Source organism: Struthio camelus, chromosome 3 (genome assembly GCF_040807025.1).
Source record: "Struthio camelus isolate bStrCam1 chromosome 3, bStrCam1.hap1, whole genome shotgun sequence".
Classification (NCBI taxonomy): domain Eukaryota; kingdom Metazoa; phylum Chordata; class Aves; order Struthioniformes; family Struthionidae; genus Struthio; species Struthio camelus.
This window is the reverse complement of record NC_090944.1, coordinates 81463721-81479355: the sequence shown is the minus strand read 5'-3', so window position 1 is coordinate 81479355 and position 15635 is coordinate 81463721. Positions and strand designations below refer to the sequence as shown.

Sequence of the window (15635 nt, the reverse complement as noted above, 5' to 3'; positions counted from 1 at the left end):
TAAAGAGAAACAGACCAAGTGTAAGTTATGTCTTGTAATCTTAAAAATCAACTTTTAACAAGTCAATAAAGAGGCAAATGATTTGAGATAGGTCTGAGGTGCTTTGTAGCTACCAAGGCAGATTTTTCTTGTGTAGGTAATATTAAGATGTACATTAGAATGTTAAGCATCTATTAGCTTCAAATATTGTTCAGAGAAATTGTGCTTGAGTTATTTCAACCTGTCATCTGAAGGTGCTAAATAGAGGGGAGAAACCAAGTCAGTAGCACTGCTAACGTGCAGAAGCATGTTTAGCTGGTTACACTGTACTGTGCAAGTAGCTGAATCTTATGTGTAAAAACACGTGTAAAATGCCTGGCAAGAATCCAGATCTCTGGATCTTTGTTAATATGTTTTGCTTTTGCTTTTCCCTTATTTTAGTGGTGGATACAAATGACAGATTCCTACGAAAAATAACAATTGGTCAGGCAAATACAGAGAAAGGATTTGTCCGTCAGGTACGTAAAGGTAACTGCTGTAACTTATTCTAGACAGACTTTGCTTTAGAGACTGAGAGATATTTGCTAGTCTGTAACTCTTAGCAAACTGCTTTGAATTGCAATGCTAACATCTGCTGATACTGTGTAGTAGTGTTGCAGGGAAGCTGATCATGTTGATGAGTAACAGTCTGAAGTTTCAGAAACATTTCAATGCATATTGCACAATGCATTGAAAATACTTGAAAAATATGCATATATTAGGGAACAGTGGAAGTTTATTAAAGCACTTGCTGCTAAATTGAAGGCCAGACTTCACTGACGCTATCTGAACAAGTGTACCTGGGTCATGTGGGTAAATCCAGTTATGAGACAATGTGATGCAGAATAACAATGTTAGGTGGAATAAACTCATGGTAATGTGGAGTTGCTTCTAATTCAAGGAAGATTATTGTAATTTATCACTCTAGATAACCAAATTCATGAGGTTCTGACTGCTTTGAGGTGAAGTAAATAGTTATTGTGGTATAGATAAGGTCTTACTTCTTGTGGAAGAATTAATCTCTCTTTATCATTGCAGATCTCCTTTAAGCTTTACGCCTCAATAAAGAGTCAAAAAATTAGTCCTACAGGATTTTTAATGTTTCTGCTTAATTCAATAGTTAAAATAGTCAATTAAATTAGACAAATTTGGGAGAGAAATGTTCATTTATTTTGGTTCTGAGCACATGGAGTAGAAACTTTTCTTTCCATAACTTACACAAATTCAAATCAGCTAATATTCATCTTTGATAATGGGCTGGGACTATAAAATATGGTACATATTATTCGAACACTTTAGACGTTTTCCTGTATTTAGATTTGTTTCAGTGACTTGTTGTGGTTATTAGCTTTCAGCCAGGCTCTGCCAGCGTTATTGTGCACTGCTTTACTACCAAAGTTATGCTGCTGACTTCAACGTGGGTTGTTTTACTATAAAGTACTAGTCGACGTAAGACTGTCAAACGTTGCTTTTGTACTGCTTTGGCTAAAATGACCTTGATGCATCCAGTTTTGATGTACTGAACTGATGCATATCCATTCATGTTTTAACATGGTCTTATTGACTCGAGAAATAAAGAGCAGTTAGAGAAACTCATTTCAGAGTCTAGCCAGAGAGCCAGATAAAACAAGACTTCATAGCTAACAGATGCATTTTATAAATATTTGGAGTGATGTTCTAGCACTCTTAAAATCAATGACACCTGTGTAAAATGGCAGAGCACAGCAGGCACAAGAGCCTGCATTTTAATGAACAGGGATGCTATGGTTTTTAGAGAGTATTACATGACTGATGGCCTTGATCCTGCAATTGAATCCATGTGGGTGGATCCTTTCATCAATAGAGAACTGAGTTTATAGCTAAGGCTTCTGTCAGCACTTCATAGGTGTATAAAGGTTATTAGAGTTAAAACAGCACCTGCTATCACAATCTTGTGCCTGTTTTTTCAATAAAATGTTGTGTCATTCTTCAAGCATCTACCTGGGAATGTTTTTCCTGTCCTTCTTATTTTATGTAAAAACAGTAATACATATAATAAAAACTTAGATTTTTGTCTCCTGATGAACATCCTGATAAAGTCAGATAATATTCCAGTATATGGGTTGGCCGTAGTTTTCTTAGGCCTATTGCCTGTACTGCATATGCTGCAGTCATTTCCAGGGGGCGTTCTTCTTACCTTCAGAGATGGTAACACCCATGTCATCCCAGCATTAACAGTGTTCACTGTGTACCTAACTATTTTGTTGTATGTTCAACTGCTTCCAGGGAAGAAAAAAACTGCTTCGTAACTTCAGCATTTCATTTGATTGCTATCCTGAAAATCTCTATTACAGGATTAGTTTTCATTTTTTATGGTATGTGTCTCTCCCTGCCTGAGGCCCAATCCAGGAAAGTGCTTAGGTGTCATCATGAGTTTTGCTGAAACGTGCACATACACAGAGGTGAGCCTGGTCTGAAATAAGGGCCAGTCCAGATGTCTCTTTCTACATAGGTGATGGTGTGAGGTCCATTAATAAATTTTGTATAGACTTAAATTTATTGGAGCTGGAGATGTTGTTAAAGAGGCTGTAGTTCCTCACCCTCACGTTGTGTTCCTGTTACATAATATATTAGTGGCTGTGCCTTTCTTCTCTGTTTGTTTTCTAGCAGCGTGTGGCCTTTTCTAATAGTAAAATAGTCCATACATTACTAATGCATATTGCAGGTCCTTAAAAGTAAGGACCATGGCTCATATTATGTTGAAGTATTGCACAGTACTAATCTACTTCTACAAGAGCGATAGGTCTGATGCTGCAAATATAGTTCTTGTTTTTCTTCTTTTTTTTTTTTTCAACTTATATATTTGTTCATGAACAAGGGGGATGTGGGGGTGGATATGTTTTGCATCATCATAGATCAAGCTCAGAGCCTGGCAGTCTAAACTATAAATTCTGAATTTGTATAGAAAAAGAATGATCAAATACAACAAGAATGTTTTTGAAACTAGTATTAAAAAAAAAATTTTGGACAGCATTACAGATAGTGGAAGAAAAAAAAAAAAGTTCCGTGCTCATGCCAGAAATGTTGAAAATACATCTGGTCTTTTTTTGCCCCAGAAAAAAAATAATCTTGGTTCTTCAGGGAGATTTTGCTAAGGATAATGAGAGCTGAGGGGCTAAGCAGTCTGCAAGACTGATCCCCAGGAAAATGAAGTGTAACATACAACATTAATGAGGAAATTCAAACAAAGTGTTTGAAGTGGGTTACAGTGTCCAGTGTGACATCTGTCTTTCTTGAGTCTGTTCCTGACAATTCCCTGTGAGTATTTGATCTAACTCTTGATTTGGTTCATGATTCTTCTTTTTATTTTGCAGGCTCAGTTTGATATTGCTGTTGCAAGTGAAATTATGGCCATCCTGGCACTTACCACCAGCCTGGCAGATATGAAGGAGAGGCTGGGAAAAATAGTGGTGGCTAATGACAAAAAAGGACAACCAGTAACAGCAGAGGATTTGGTACGTACAGTGCTGTAGACCTGTGAATAACCTTTGATTCTTTTGTTTTGCCTCTTGAAGCAGTAGAAGAGCAGGTGCGTGCCAAGGTTTTTGTTTAGAACAGCGCAGTCAGATGTCAAGGAGAGATCACCATCTGGGCCAAAACTTCCCTGCAATGAGAACAAGATGTAAAACTAACTTGTCCAAGTCTTTTGGTAACATCTGGTTCAGGAAGTCTCTGGTCTCCAGAACCTGCTTGGATAGATTTCCACAATTCTTAAGGCAAACAAATTTGGTGCTGGAGGGAGTCAAAGAGTGTAGGCTCCTATCTGAGAGAGCTGGTAATGTTTGCTACTGAACTTGCCAAGGGTGCTCAGGTGTTAAAGCGCTAGTTACCACACGAAAGCTGACGCTGCTAAATTGAAATTAAAACAAGCTATTCCCAATTAATAAGTTATTGTTACTGCTGGGGACAGGGCTATCTCTTTACATCAGTAAGACTTTTTTTTTCCACCTATATTTGTTAATTGCTTCTTACTCATTCCCTACTTCAGCTTCTGCAAGAAGTCCATAAGTTCTTCCTTTGCACTGAATCCTAGCTCTGTAGCCAAGCTGAGTGTCAGTGGACCATGGTTGGAAACTCACCCATGTTTGACTATGGCAAGTTCTGGCGCAGCCGAACTCTGCCATTCCTTTGTCATCTGACCTGTATGCCAGGAGTAAGTTCACTGTGATTGCCACTAATTTACTGTAACATGACATTACATGTATTCTGAAGCCTAAAGGCCAAATTAAGATCATATATTGCAGATTGACAGTGCACTCTAAATATAATAAATACCATAATGCTTTCCTTTCATGCTTTATCTGTCATCTAAATATGTCCTTGTAGCAACTGCAGTATGCCTTGGAGCTGTGATTTCATGCCACCCTGCTGACAATAGCTGCCTGTATCATGCAGACTAATTTCCCTTATGAAGAATAGTGTTTTCTCCTGTTTGTCCCTTCTATATGGACATTTGCACAAACTTGCTGCCTTTTTTTTTTTTTTTTTTTTTTTTTTTTGAGCAAGGAAAGGAACCACGATCCTGTCTTGTCAGCAAAGATAGCAAACCTGTGGGCCAGGAATACCTATGCAACCGTAATGAACTCCATTTTCACAAGGAAATGAAAAAGTAATATCTAGCTGTCTTGGATTTAAGATTGGAATTTTAAGTACAGTCATCATTAAAATTCAAACCAAGTCAACTATTATGTGGAAAATTATGCAGGAAATTCAAATCTTAAGGCATCCTGGCATGTATCAGAAATTTTGGTATAACCATGAATAACTGCAAGACCGCATTTAATATTCTAGCTGCTAAAGTTTTGATATTCCTTTTCATTTGCATACCTTAGTCTTGGCCCGTTAGGGTGGGAGCGAAGGAATTACTTATCTTGTAATGCATATGCAAAAACTTTAAAATAATTCAATGTCAGGATTAAAACCGTACATTTAAAATAGATTAAAATAATCTTGATGCTACCTTTGTATTTTAAGGTATTAATACCATAAAATATTTAACCTGCGTTTCAACCGCTTAACACTCTTTAGCTTGCTGAATGAAAGCAGTTGTTTTTCCATAGTCTCTTTCCTCTGTAGTTGCAAGTTGAATGTTAGGACTGAAATTATGAACAGTACACAAAAAGCTTTGAATTTCTTTATCCCCATAAAATGTTACTAATTAGGTTTTGTTTGGCCTTTTTAAAACAAAAAACAAAAAACCCACAAAAAAACAAACTCCCCATGCTTAGTGTCTCAATCACTTAATAGTGTCACTTGTGCTGAACATATGCTTCCAGTACTTCTTTAAAGCAGTATTCTGTACTGCTACAAAAAAAAGCTGCCTGAAAAAAAATTGGTCACAAGCATATGTATTATGACCATCTATAGCTATGCTATTGCATTGTTGTCTACAAGATCTCTTCGTTGTACAGGGCACAGAAAGGATCTGGGTGCAAATTAGGATTATGAAATAAAGAAACTCCTACCTTCACTGTTGCACAGTGTTGCAAACAATGAGAACTGTAGGAAGAAAACGAAGGTGGTTTCATGGTTAAGGCAGAAAAGAGCCTTTCTGGAGAGTTGAATTCTTTTCCTATGTTTTTGGCAGAGCTTCTGTGTAATGTTGTGTCCATACAAAGTGGTTCTTACAGTTCATGAGGAACTGCGTGTTCCCCCTGGGTTTGATACCCAGGATCTAAACAGTGGAAATCTATGGAAAGGGTGAAATATCATCAAGAACTTTGAACTAGAAGAAATGATTTTTAATTTGTCTCAGGCTGAGCACTCAAAATTAGTGAGTGCTTTTGACTTTGGTCCTTGTGTGTGCTGTTGCTTCTTCTGAAAACAGGCAGGCGTTATTAAGGGTGGTGAAGCACTCAGATGCTGTGGTGTTGGGATATAAGAAATGTCCTAACAGGAAATTAGTAAAAGGTCTTCTGACTAAGATTTCTTTATTCAAATTAGATACTAGATACTTTTTACAAGGGGAGAAAACCTATGAAGAGCTGATGTGTATTGTATCAAGTTGAATCTTCTGGAAAGAACAGCAGATGCATATGCACAAAAAAAAAAAAAGATAAATTTCAGTTCTTTGGGGCTGTTCCTTCGTCTGTCTTCCTGGTTTCTTCCCACTGGTTGTCAGTCTCAGTTGCAACAGCTTGCAACTAAACCTACTGTTTCCAGCCTGTAATTGCAGTATCAACTCTTTCTCCTGCTGTTTGTGCTGCCTGTGCTGTTACTGTGCCTGCTGCAGGCCCATTTTGACTCCTCATCATTAAGGGGATTCTTGTAGCATCCCAGGAGAAGGGATCTTTGCTTGCGGTCCAGATGTCTGGACCTCGAGCTGGTCCAGCCTGTGCAGACTCTCACTGTAGTTGCTGCAGCCAAGCGCAGGCTGAAAGCTCGCAGCCCACTGCAGCTAAAGCTTGATGGCGAGCATGGCAGTGCTAAGCATTCACTACTAATGAATGCTGATGAAAACTATGATTTGGGTTTTCCCAAGGTTTATATCTTGTGCGAATTTTCAGATGTGGTAAGAGATTTGATATAAAGCTGCTCTTCTACTGAATTTTCATCCTTCTTCCAAATCAGAGGCAGAGAGGAGATAAAGCTTTACAGCTTGGAAAGAAAAATCTGAAGACGCCTGAATGCTTTCACAGACAATGTATGCTTTTCTGATACTGTCGTTCTAGGATCAGCTCAATCATTTTGGTTTGAATTTTAATAAAACAAAATAAAATAAAAAAAAGCTTGAATCTATTGTAATGACTTGGCATGGAATGTTTTAGCCCAAGGAACTGCAATTGCTCATAGTTTTAACAAATTTTAAAGGCAGCTTTATAAAGGGCAGTGTCACACAACCTTAATAATGAGTGGTGGCGGTAAATTCTACCTGAAGCTAAAAAAATTTCTGGGGATCATGTTTTATGTTACCCAGATTTACTTCTTATAAGCTTAAATGTTTGACGATAATTCTCGGTTCGTTGAAATCTGCTTGAACCACAACCACTAAACTCTTCTCTATCATTTGTTTCCAGATGTACACACAATGTACTTTACAAAAATACAATTGCTCTTAATTTTGACTTTATATGCAATATATTTATCATAATACAATGGTGAAATGTAGAATAGACATTGACAGATATATACCAGATGTGGAGGAAGGCTAGCAGTCAGAAAAAAAAAGATAAATTGAATATTTCATGAATTGAGAAGACTCCTTCCACAAAAGTAATGGATTAAATATCTAGCCTCTATAGTGGAACGTACAGATTTCTTTGCCAAAATGTGGTGTTCATTCCACAGTATGTTGAAGACTGGATTGCTTTTGGCTTTTACGGTATAGTTGAACTTTGATGGACACATGCCATGTCTTCACATTAAATTAAATATGTGTGCATGCCCTAGATTAGTATTTCATTAACCGTGAAGAATATTAAATAAATATGTCTCTATTTTTTTAAATAAGGCTGCTTCTCAGTTTACTTTCTCTACCATGCTGTTAGATGTCAGTAATTCTAGGACAGAAAAGAAAGATAGTTCATATTTGTTTTTATAAATGATCTATTGGCTGATTATAGTTTGCTCCCCAGTTCATCAAACATGTTGTGCACATACTTTACTTTAAACACAAGTAGCTGCAGTTCTTCTCAGCTTATGATTAGGGGTTTAGTATTCTTCAGAACTGATACTGCAGAAGAATATTATCAGTTTTGTTAAAGGCTATAGTTTCAAACAAAGAGCTAAAACTATTTCACTTCTTTCCTTATAAAGAAATCTGATGGGTTTTTTCTACCTTAAAGTGTATTCCCTTATTGATTTCACAGTAGTTGCTCTCAGATCACCCTCCTTGTGATCTAATGCTGGCTTTCATTTCCACGTTGACAAACTTCAGAGACTGTTTCTCTGGAGGTCAGTTTGAGAGTATGGGCTTTCCCTTTGAGTTCATTTTTCCTTTGTCGCTTGTGCAACTTATTTTGTGCTCTATGATCTTTGCTGTCCTGGGAAGCGTACCTGCCCGCTCCAGTGGCTCATGGGTAGTATGGAGGGGTTTAATTTTCAGAAGTACTTAGGATCAGTTCTAGGAGGGAAACTCAAGAGAGCTGGGCATCCATGTGCATTTGATTCTGCATCCTGCGTATTTCTCCTGAGAGTGAATGAGTTAGTGGGAATTAACAATCCTTAGGCTCTTACATGGTTAAAATGGTTAAATGGCGTGCAAGTGTCTAAGCCTCTAATTCTTTTGTGAAATTCTTTTGCAAAATTTTATCCATCTCCTTTGAAGTAGAAATGGGAGCCTGATTCCTTTAATAGTTTTAAGAATCAGATCCAGGACTTTGAACTAACTGTGGCAATTGTTTGTTAGCTGTGTGGAAGATTGGGGATGTGAAAGAACGATGAGAACTTTATTTTGACAGAGATATGGCAGCCAGATATGAACATTTTTTGGCTGTTTAGTTTGTAAGGACTGTTGTTGATGCAAAACGTAGTTAAGAACCATGGAAGGCAGATAGATGTGATGTGTGCTAATTAGAGTCTTTTTGCATCTGTTTGCTTTGCTTTCAGCTTCAGACACTATGAGTTGTTGTGGATGGATGCTTGTCTGTTAGAGAAGAATGAAGTTTACCACAAAGATAAAGGTGTAGGGATTACTGGGTTTTTGTGTTTCACTATTTTTATCATATTGATGAAACTCTATCAGAAAGTAGAGGAGAGAGAATCTGAGCCATTATTGGCTAGGAAAGGGAGGAAAAAAAAAGTCCTTATTCTTTTCTTCTTTTCTTTTTCCCTCAAAGCATTCTTCTTTGCTTCTTTCCAATTAACTTCACTTCAGTCAGCAAACAGCTGTTTGCTTGCTTGCTTTGAGTGAGTTGGTTGTCTTGTCCAGCACAGAGCAGACAACCAAACTCCCTGATCAGATGGCTACAGCTGGCATGCGTTAACACTTGTCAGGTCTTGGGCAGGTTTCCCCAGAGGAGTGTTAGGGCTGATGGTGGCTGATAGTAGGCTAAGGTAGTTAACCTTACCGTTCACCTGGTGGAAGGTATGGCTGATGTACAGTTTTCCATTTGGCTTTTTTTTATCCAGAAAGTTGACTAGCTATTATAACAGCCTCTTATATGCTAAAATATCTCAGTGATCATCCATTGAGACTATTAGCAGCTGTGTCTCTTTTAGAGTAATAATTGAAGGCAAATGAATAGCTCATGCCCTGTGATCCTGGAAAAATGGAGATATGGGAAGAAAACCTTTAAAATTAACCAAATTTTTTCTTCAGATAATATTCCTATTACCTGTAACCTACTGACTAGTGTGTGTACTTAGTGCTGCTCTCCATGAGATAGAATACAAGCAACTTAGCTAGTTGTTATGTTTTTCTGTTGCTAGCAGCTAGTGAAGGAGCATCCTTTAGCTCAGCTGAGGGATGAGGGGAAGAACTGTGCTTCTGATCTGAAAAACTGTCCCAGGTGTTGGTAGAATGGGTCATACAGGCTGAAAAGCAACAGGCTTGTAGATCTATTAATTAGGTACACTTAAAACTCTTTTCATCCTAATGCAAAATTTGAACTCATTAAAATAGGAAAAAGAATGTATTTGTTTTGCTAGATTAGTAGCGCTAAAACTAGGTTTTAATGAAAATTACATCTTTGTTGGTCTGTTCCTAGTTGTAGATAGTGGAAGCTTGCAAAATGAAAAGAGGGGGAAAAAATCGTCTTTCCCTCCTCTCTCTCCTGCCCTTCAGTCTTCTCCGGTGAAACACCTGCCATGCTTTAGTACAAACCAATTTTACTGTGTTAGTTTTAATTCATTTTTAGCCAAGGCTGAAAAGGACGCTCCATTTTCTCGTGAAGTTGATGTTCAGATGTGAAGTTCAGAAAGGGAAAACTTTAATTTGTATAAGACATTGTTGTTATAAAAAGATCACCTATCTTAATGCCACTTTCATCTGTCTGTCATTAGGATACTCACACTGATTTTTATTGTTCAGATTTTGGTTAATTGGTTCTTTGAACAATACTGTTCAGCTCTTAATAAGCTAATAAGAGAATAGATCCACATTTTGAAACCTTCATTTTAGACAGTTTACGGCAGCTGCTCTTTTTATTTGGTTTTAATGTTTCTTTTGAAGATGATGATCTATTAAAATCTGTTTTTCGTGTTCTCTGGCAGGCTTATAAGCCACTCCTTATAGTAGTACTTCATTTTTTTTAATCCGTGAGCTATTTCTTTAAAGTCAAATACATTTTCTTTCCAAAATCAAAGTAATTTGGGAACAAACTGGAATATATGCCTGTGGTTTCCAGATAGCACTCTGCTTGTAGTCTCATAGTGCTGTGCACGGTCTGTAGCCAGTTTTTATAACACGGACATTGATATTTAGTGTAGCAACAACATATTTTTTCTCTTATTAAACTGAGTCAGTGTGAAATGTGTACTCAATAGCCAGAAAAATTTTTAGGGAAGAGTAAAACTTTGCAACTACAATGTAGCAATTCACTTGGCTCTTTTTTGTCCTCTTTCCTCACTGTGAAGTGTTTTTCATGTTTAATCTCATGATACTTTAGTTATTTATCCCTAGACAAATCTGTGTCTGCTTTCATGCTGCATCTATTACTCATGTATTTGTTCACGTCTTGCAAAATTCCTCTTCTGGTTGTTGATAGCTATTGATCTGTTCTGTTGATGTCCATTCTGTCATGAGTGAAATACATCTTTCATTTCTTCAGGCAGTTTTAGCAAGTTATTGCCCTCTTGGTTTCTCAAGTCTCTCAGTGGCCTTTGCTTTGGCTTCCTCTTTTCTTCCTGTGAACATCCTCATGCTGGTCGCTTAGTAACTTTGGTTCTATTCTCTCCGTGAAATGAGAAGAATATTTACCTACTGTATTTTAGGGGTATTCAGAGTAAATTCATTAATATTTCTGGAACATTCTGAAAATACAGTACATTAAAAATCTTGAGCTGAATAAATTTGTTACGTAACTGTGTAACACTGCTAATCCATAGTGGTTTCTCAACACACTTTCTTTTTCTCCTTTCGGCTATAAGGTTTCTTATTTTAGCTGTAAGCGTAAGTATAACTCAGAAACATTCCACCGCAGAATTGATATTGTTAAAATGTGAACTTTTCTTGTTTTTTAGGGAGTAACAGGTGCTTTGGCAGTTTTGATGAAAGACGCAATTAAGCCAACGCTAATGCAAACATTAGAGGTGAGTACGGCTCGGGATGCCTTCCCTCCTTCTCCAGCTTTCAGACTCCGTATAGCGCTTGTCATGCGGCTCTCTGGCGACAGCACGTAACTTTCTGGGTTCAAGCTGGGGTCAACTCTATAAAGGCATTTTAGCAAATGTTCATTTGTATATGTTAACTAATCAACTCGAGCTACGTTTATACCCTTCTGGTGTGTGGGGTTTTGGTCCCTCCCCCCCCCCCCACACACTTCTTTCCTTCTGGGAGACTTCTGGCTTCAGTCATAATTTTGCCTAGAGCTGCAAAGAAGGCACAGTGTGCCATTGAACTGCTTGGGCACAGCAGAAGGGCAGGTTGGGCTTCTGAGGCGTTAATCCCCTTCTGTTTCCCATCTCGCTCTGCTAGGGAAGTTTCCTTCCTATATGTCGCTTGCTTTACATTTATGTTCCCACAGTGATTCCCACAGCCCACTGTTCTGAGTGGAAGGCAGATGCTTCACTGAGGCCATTCTCTTCTGTGCTGTATTTTGTGCTGTTCAGAAAAACATGAGGGTTTTTCTCCCTGTTTATGCTTCAGAGCGCCCTCCGAGGGCAAATGAAGCTTTACAGGTTTTTGCAAGCAATGTTTTACGATCGCTCCTAGTGGGCTTTCTTCCAACAGCTTGAAGAATTACAAATAGAAGGAGCACAGCCTAACTTTGTGACTGGCTTTTGAATAGTAAGCCCAGCGCTGAACAGTGTTCATGGGGAGAGGGAGGAAGAAAAGAGGGTAAATAACAAAGGAATTTTGAAAACCAAAGGTATTTGGGGAAAACCTGGAATAATGCATATTATTGAAAACTTAACTATCAAAAATACATTGCTGGAATATTTCACAACAATTCCTGGTGTGGTGAAAAGCTGAAGAATTTAGAAGGATACCAATGCAGTCCCAGACTTGTTTAAAAAAAAAAAAAATCTCATTTTCTACAGCATGTCAAAGTGATAGCTACATTTTTGCTGTTGTGTTTGGATGGGGACAACTTGTTTCTCTCAGGGATTATTAGAAAAATAGGATTTAAGTCACGCTTACTATAGCCAGCTTGATTCTCCTGCAAAGTTCATTTGTTTTTTCATGTGGCTGCATGAAGAGAGTATGTGTGTGTGTACTGTAACATCCAAAAGCTGAAATTGGAGATCACATAGAATCAAGAAGTATTTCACAGCTAGAAATGTGTATTAAATTGCCACTTGGATAATGTTTGTGTGCATTAAGCATCGGTCACAAAGTAGCTTTGCTTCTGAGTAATCTGCCACTCTGTTGTCACCTTGCATATCTATTAGAAAACAATGTGGCTTTGTTGTAGTGTTCTAAAGGACAATTATAAATGTCAGAATCATTTCTTTTGATTGATAGTCATTTGGTTCTGGGAATTTCACACTTTTTTTCATTCCATTTCTTTATATTCACATTTCTAAGCAGTACAGTTTCAGTCTTTCCTGTGGTTTTCTTTTCTGGTCTAATCTATGCTATGGCTGAAATATCTGTCAAGCTTCATCAAAAACTGTTGCTGATTATGTGGTTCCTGACTACGGTAGCCAAGGATATTTTTTCCCAAAATTTTTGTTATAGAGTTATTTTTAAAACTACAACAAACGAAAGCAGCTCAAAGGCCTCCTTTATGCTCCACTCCTGCCATTTGAATCTCAAAGACAAACTTTTGTCACCCTTTGAATACCTCTTGGTGTGCAGGCCACTTTGGGTCACCTATCCAAGAATGCACATTCTCTCTCTTTGGTAACAATAACGTCAGTAACGATCCTGTGACAAGGACATCCAGTGTCTACACCTTGCTGGTGGTGAAAAATTGAATAATGTGATTGCACGAAGCACAAATGCAGCTCAGGCTGTTCAGGGCACTTGTCCTGCAAGCAGGGATGAAACAGCTCAACAAGGCAGGTCTTCCAGATCTCTCTGGCACTGGAGAATGGCAAAAAGACTGCCTGAGAAGGAGGAGCAGGAGATCTTCAGGGTGGCTTCCAGCTGATACTGATAGTTAATTTGGGATGATTTGTAAATAATAGTGTCTGTGGTTAGCAGCAGCTGCAAGTAACTGTTGCAGAGAAAGCCCCATTTACTCCTTCCTGTGATCTGGAGAAGAGCCTTTGGAGGGGTACTCTTTAAGCTGTGGGCTGTGGCAGTCTGAGGCGTTGCTTCTACGGAGCCTGTGAAACACAAGAAAAGAACTGCCAACTCAGTAGGCTTAAATTAGCTTTATGGGGGGCTCTGCATGCACTGGAGAAAATGGTTATAACTTCATAAATCAGAAATGACTGAATGCCAGTCCTGCACAGAACTGAACTGCCAGCTTATGTGTGAATGCTTCTTTTTATGTGTGAATTGATTCATTTTGCTTTTTAAAGAGGCTGATTGCTTTTGGAGGCAGGTGGATTTCCATCACAGCCCTGCCACCCCCTCCCCAGTAATGCTGCCTCAAGGAGTTAGTGATTGGCAGGTTTTTATGACAGTAAAATCTCAAAATGAGAAACATGGCAGGGAATGCGAGCGTCGTGCTGTTGACTCCACCTATAATAACTGTAGGCTTCAGTAGCATTTACATCTAATGCTGTAGAATTGAGATTAGTGTGAAATATGCATAATGATTTCATAGTGTTTATCCATGTTTGTCATGACAGATTTGTTTCCTTGTGAACTGATCCCTTAATGTTTAGCATTTATTTATACTCTGTGTAACAGAACAGCTGCTGTATGGGACAGCTCTTTGTAACTGCAGAGTGGCTGCACTGTGATGGCCTGCTGATGTTACGTTTAAAGTGTCACTCGCAGAAAAGAGGAGGGGAAGATGGTAATAAGTATGATAAACATCCTTTTAGCTGCCAGATCATTTTAGATATTTATTGGCATTCAAAGTTTATTTTCTTCTACTAAAACTTTGATAATAAAATTTCCTGTATTAAAACTGTTGGCGGAATGCATCCCTGAACCACTGTTTGTTTTCACATGTAGCTTATTAAGAGTGTTACAAAAGTAAGTGACACTCTGCAGAGGGGGATGCATGGACTGTTCAGAGTTGCTGAAGTCGTTCTAAGAAGACTTTATTGTCCCTTCTCCAGGGTGTACCTGAGGTTCCCGAGGTTCTGCTGGAGTTCACTCCATTAAGTCCCTAGACTATTTTTCTTCCAGCTGATTCACATAATTCCCCCTTTCCTTCTGGTGGAGTCCCAGGGGACCATCTTTCTGTGCCAGTGGCTTAATACTGTGTTTTGACTTAAAGTCAGTGGAAGGGGGCCTCTTGGCTACGAATATTCTGGATATCCAGTCTAGTCTAGTTGGTAGCTAGCAGTGTCCCCCACGGGTCAATACTGGGTCCAATATTGTTCAACTTATTCATCAGTGACCTGGATGAAGGGACAGAGTGCACCCTCAGCAAGTTTGCTGGTGATACAAAACTAGGAGGAGTGACTGATACCCAAGAGGGCTGTGCTGCCATTCAGACGGACCTCAGCAGGTTGGAGACATGGGCAGAGAGGAACAACAAAGGCAAGTGCCAAGTCCTGCACCTGGGGAGGAGTAGCCCCATGCAGCAGTACAGGCTGGGGGCTGACCTGCTGGAAGGCAACTCTGCAGAGAGGGACCTAAGAGTCCTGGTGGACAACAAGTTGACCATGAGGCAGCAATGTGCCCTTGTGGCCAAGAAGGCCAACAGTATCCTGGTGCGTATTAGAAGAGTGTTGCCAGTAGGTCGAGGGAGGTGATCCTCTCCCTCTACTCAGCCCTGATGAGGCAGCATCTGGAGTGCAAGAGAGACATGGAGCTCCTGGAGCGAGTCCAGGGAGGGCTATGAAAATGATGGAGGTACTGGAGCCTCTCTCCTGGGAGGAAAGGCTGGAAGAGCTGGGCCTGTTTAGCCTGGGGAAGAGAATACTGAGAGGGGATCTGATCAATGTGTACAAGTATCTGCAGGGGGAGTGTCAAGAGGATGAGGCCAGAGTCTTCTCCGTGGTGCCCAGTGACAGGACGAGAGGCAACAGGCAGAAACTGAAACACAAGAAGTTCCATCTTCCCAGGAAGTCCCAGGAAAAACTTCTTTCCTGGGAGGGTGACAGAGCACCCTGGGGCAGGTTGCCCAGAGAGGTAGTGGAGTCTCCTTCCCTGGAGATATTCAAAAGCCATCTGGACACAATCCCGGGTAATGTGCTCTGAGTGACCCTGCTTGAGCAGGGGTGTTGGACTAGATGATCTCCAGACGTCCCTTCCAACCTCAACCATTCCGTGATTCTGCAATATTGGATCCTTCAGTCCAAACCTCCTTCCCATCCACACTATGTGGGCAAAACCCCAAAGCACAATTCAGGGAATGGTGTGGGAGATCCTTCTGGCCCTAGCTGTCGCTCAGTGCATAGCTGCT

At 39.4% G+C, this 15635-nt stretch overlaps 1 protein-coding gene across 4 annotated transcripts in view; it reads left to right on the top strand.

Annotated features, from left to right (window-relative positions):
* The window catches only part of MTHFD1L (methylenetetrahydrofolate dehydrogenase (NADP+ dependent) 1 like), a 158688-nt gene that overhangs the window by 49506 nt on the left and 93547 nt on the right, over positions 1–15635 (top strand). For all 4 annotated transcript variants that reach the window (XM_068938738.1, XM_068938739.1, XM_068938736.1 and 1 more), the window contains exons 17-19: positions 421–497; positions 3372–3512; positions 11179–11247. In XM_068938738.1, the coding sequence (XP_068794839.1) occupies positions 421–497; positions 3372–3512; positions 11179–11247 (287 nt within the window). The remainder of the gene's footprint in view (positions 1–420; positions 498–3371; positions 3513–11178; positions 11248–15635) is intronic.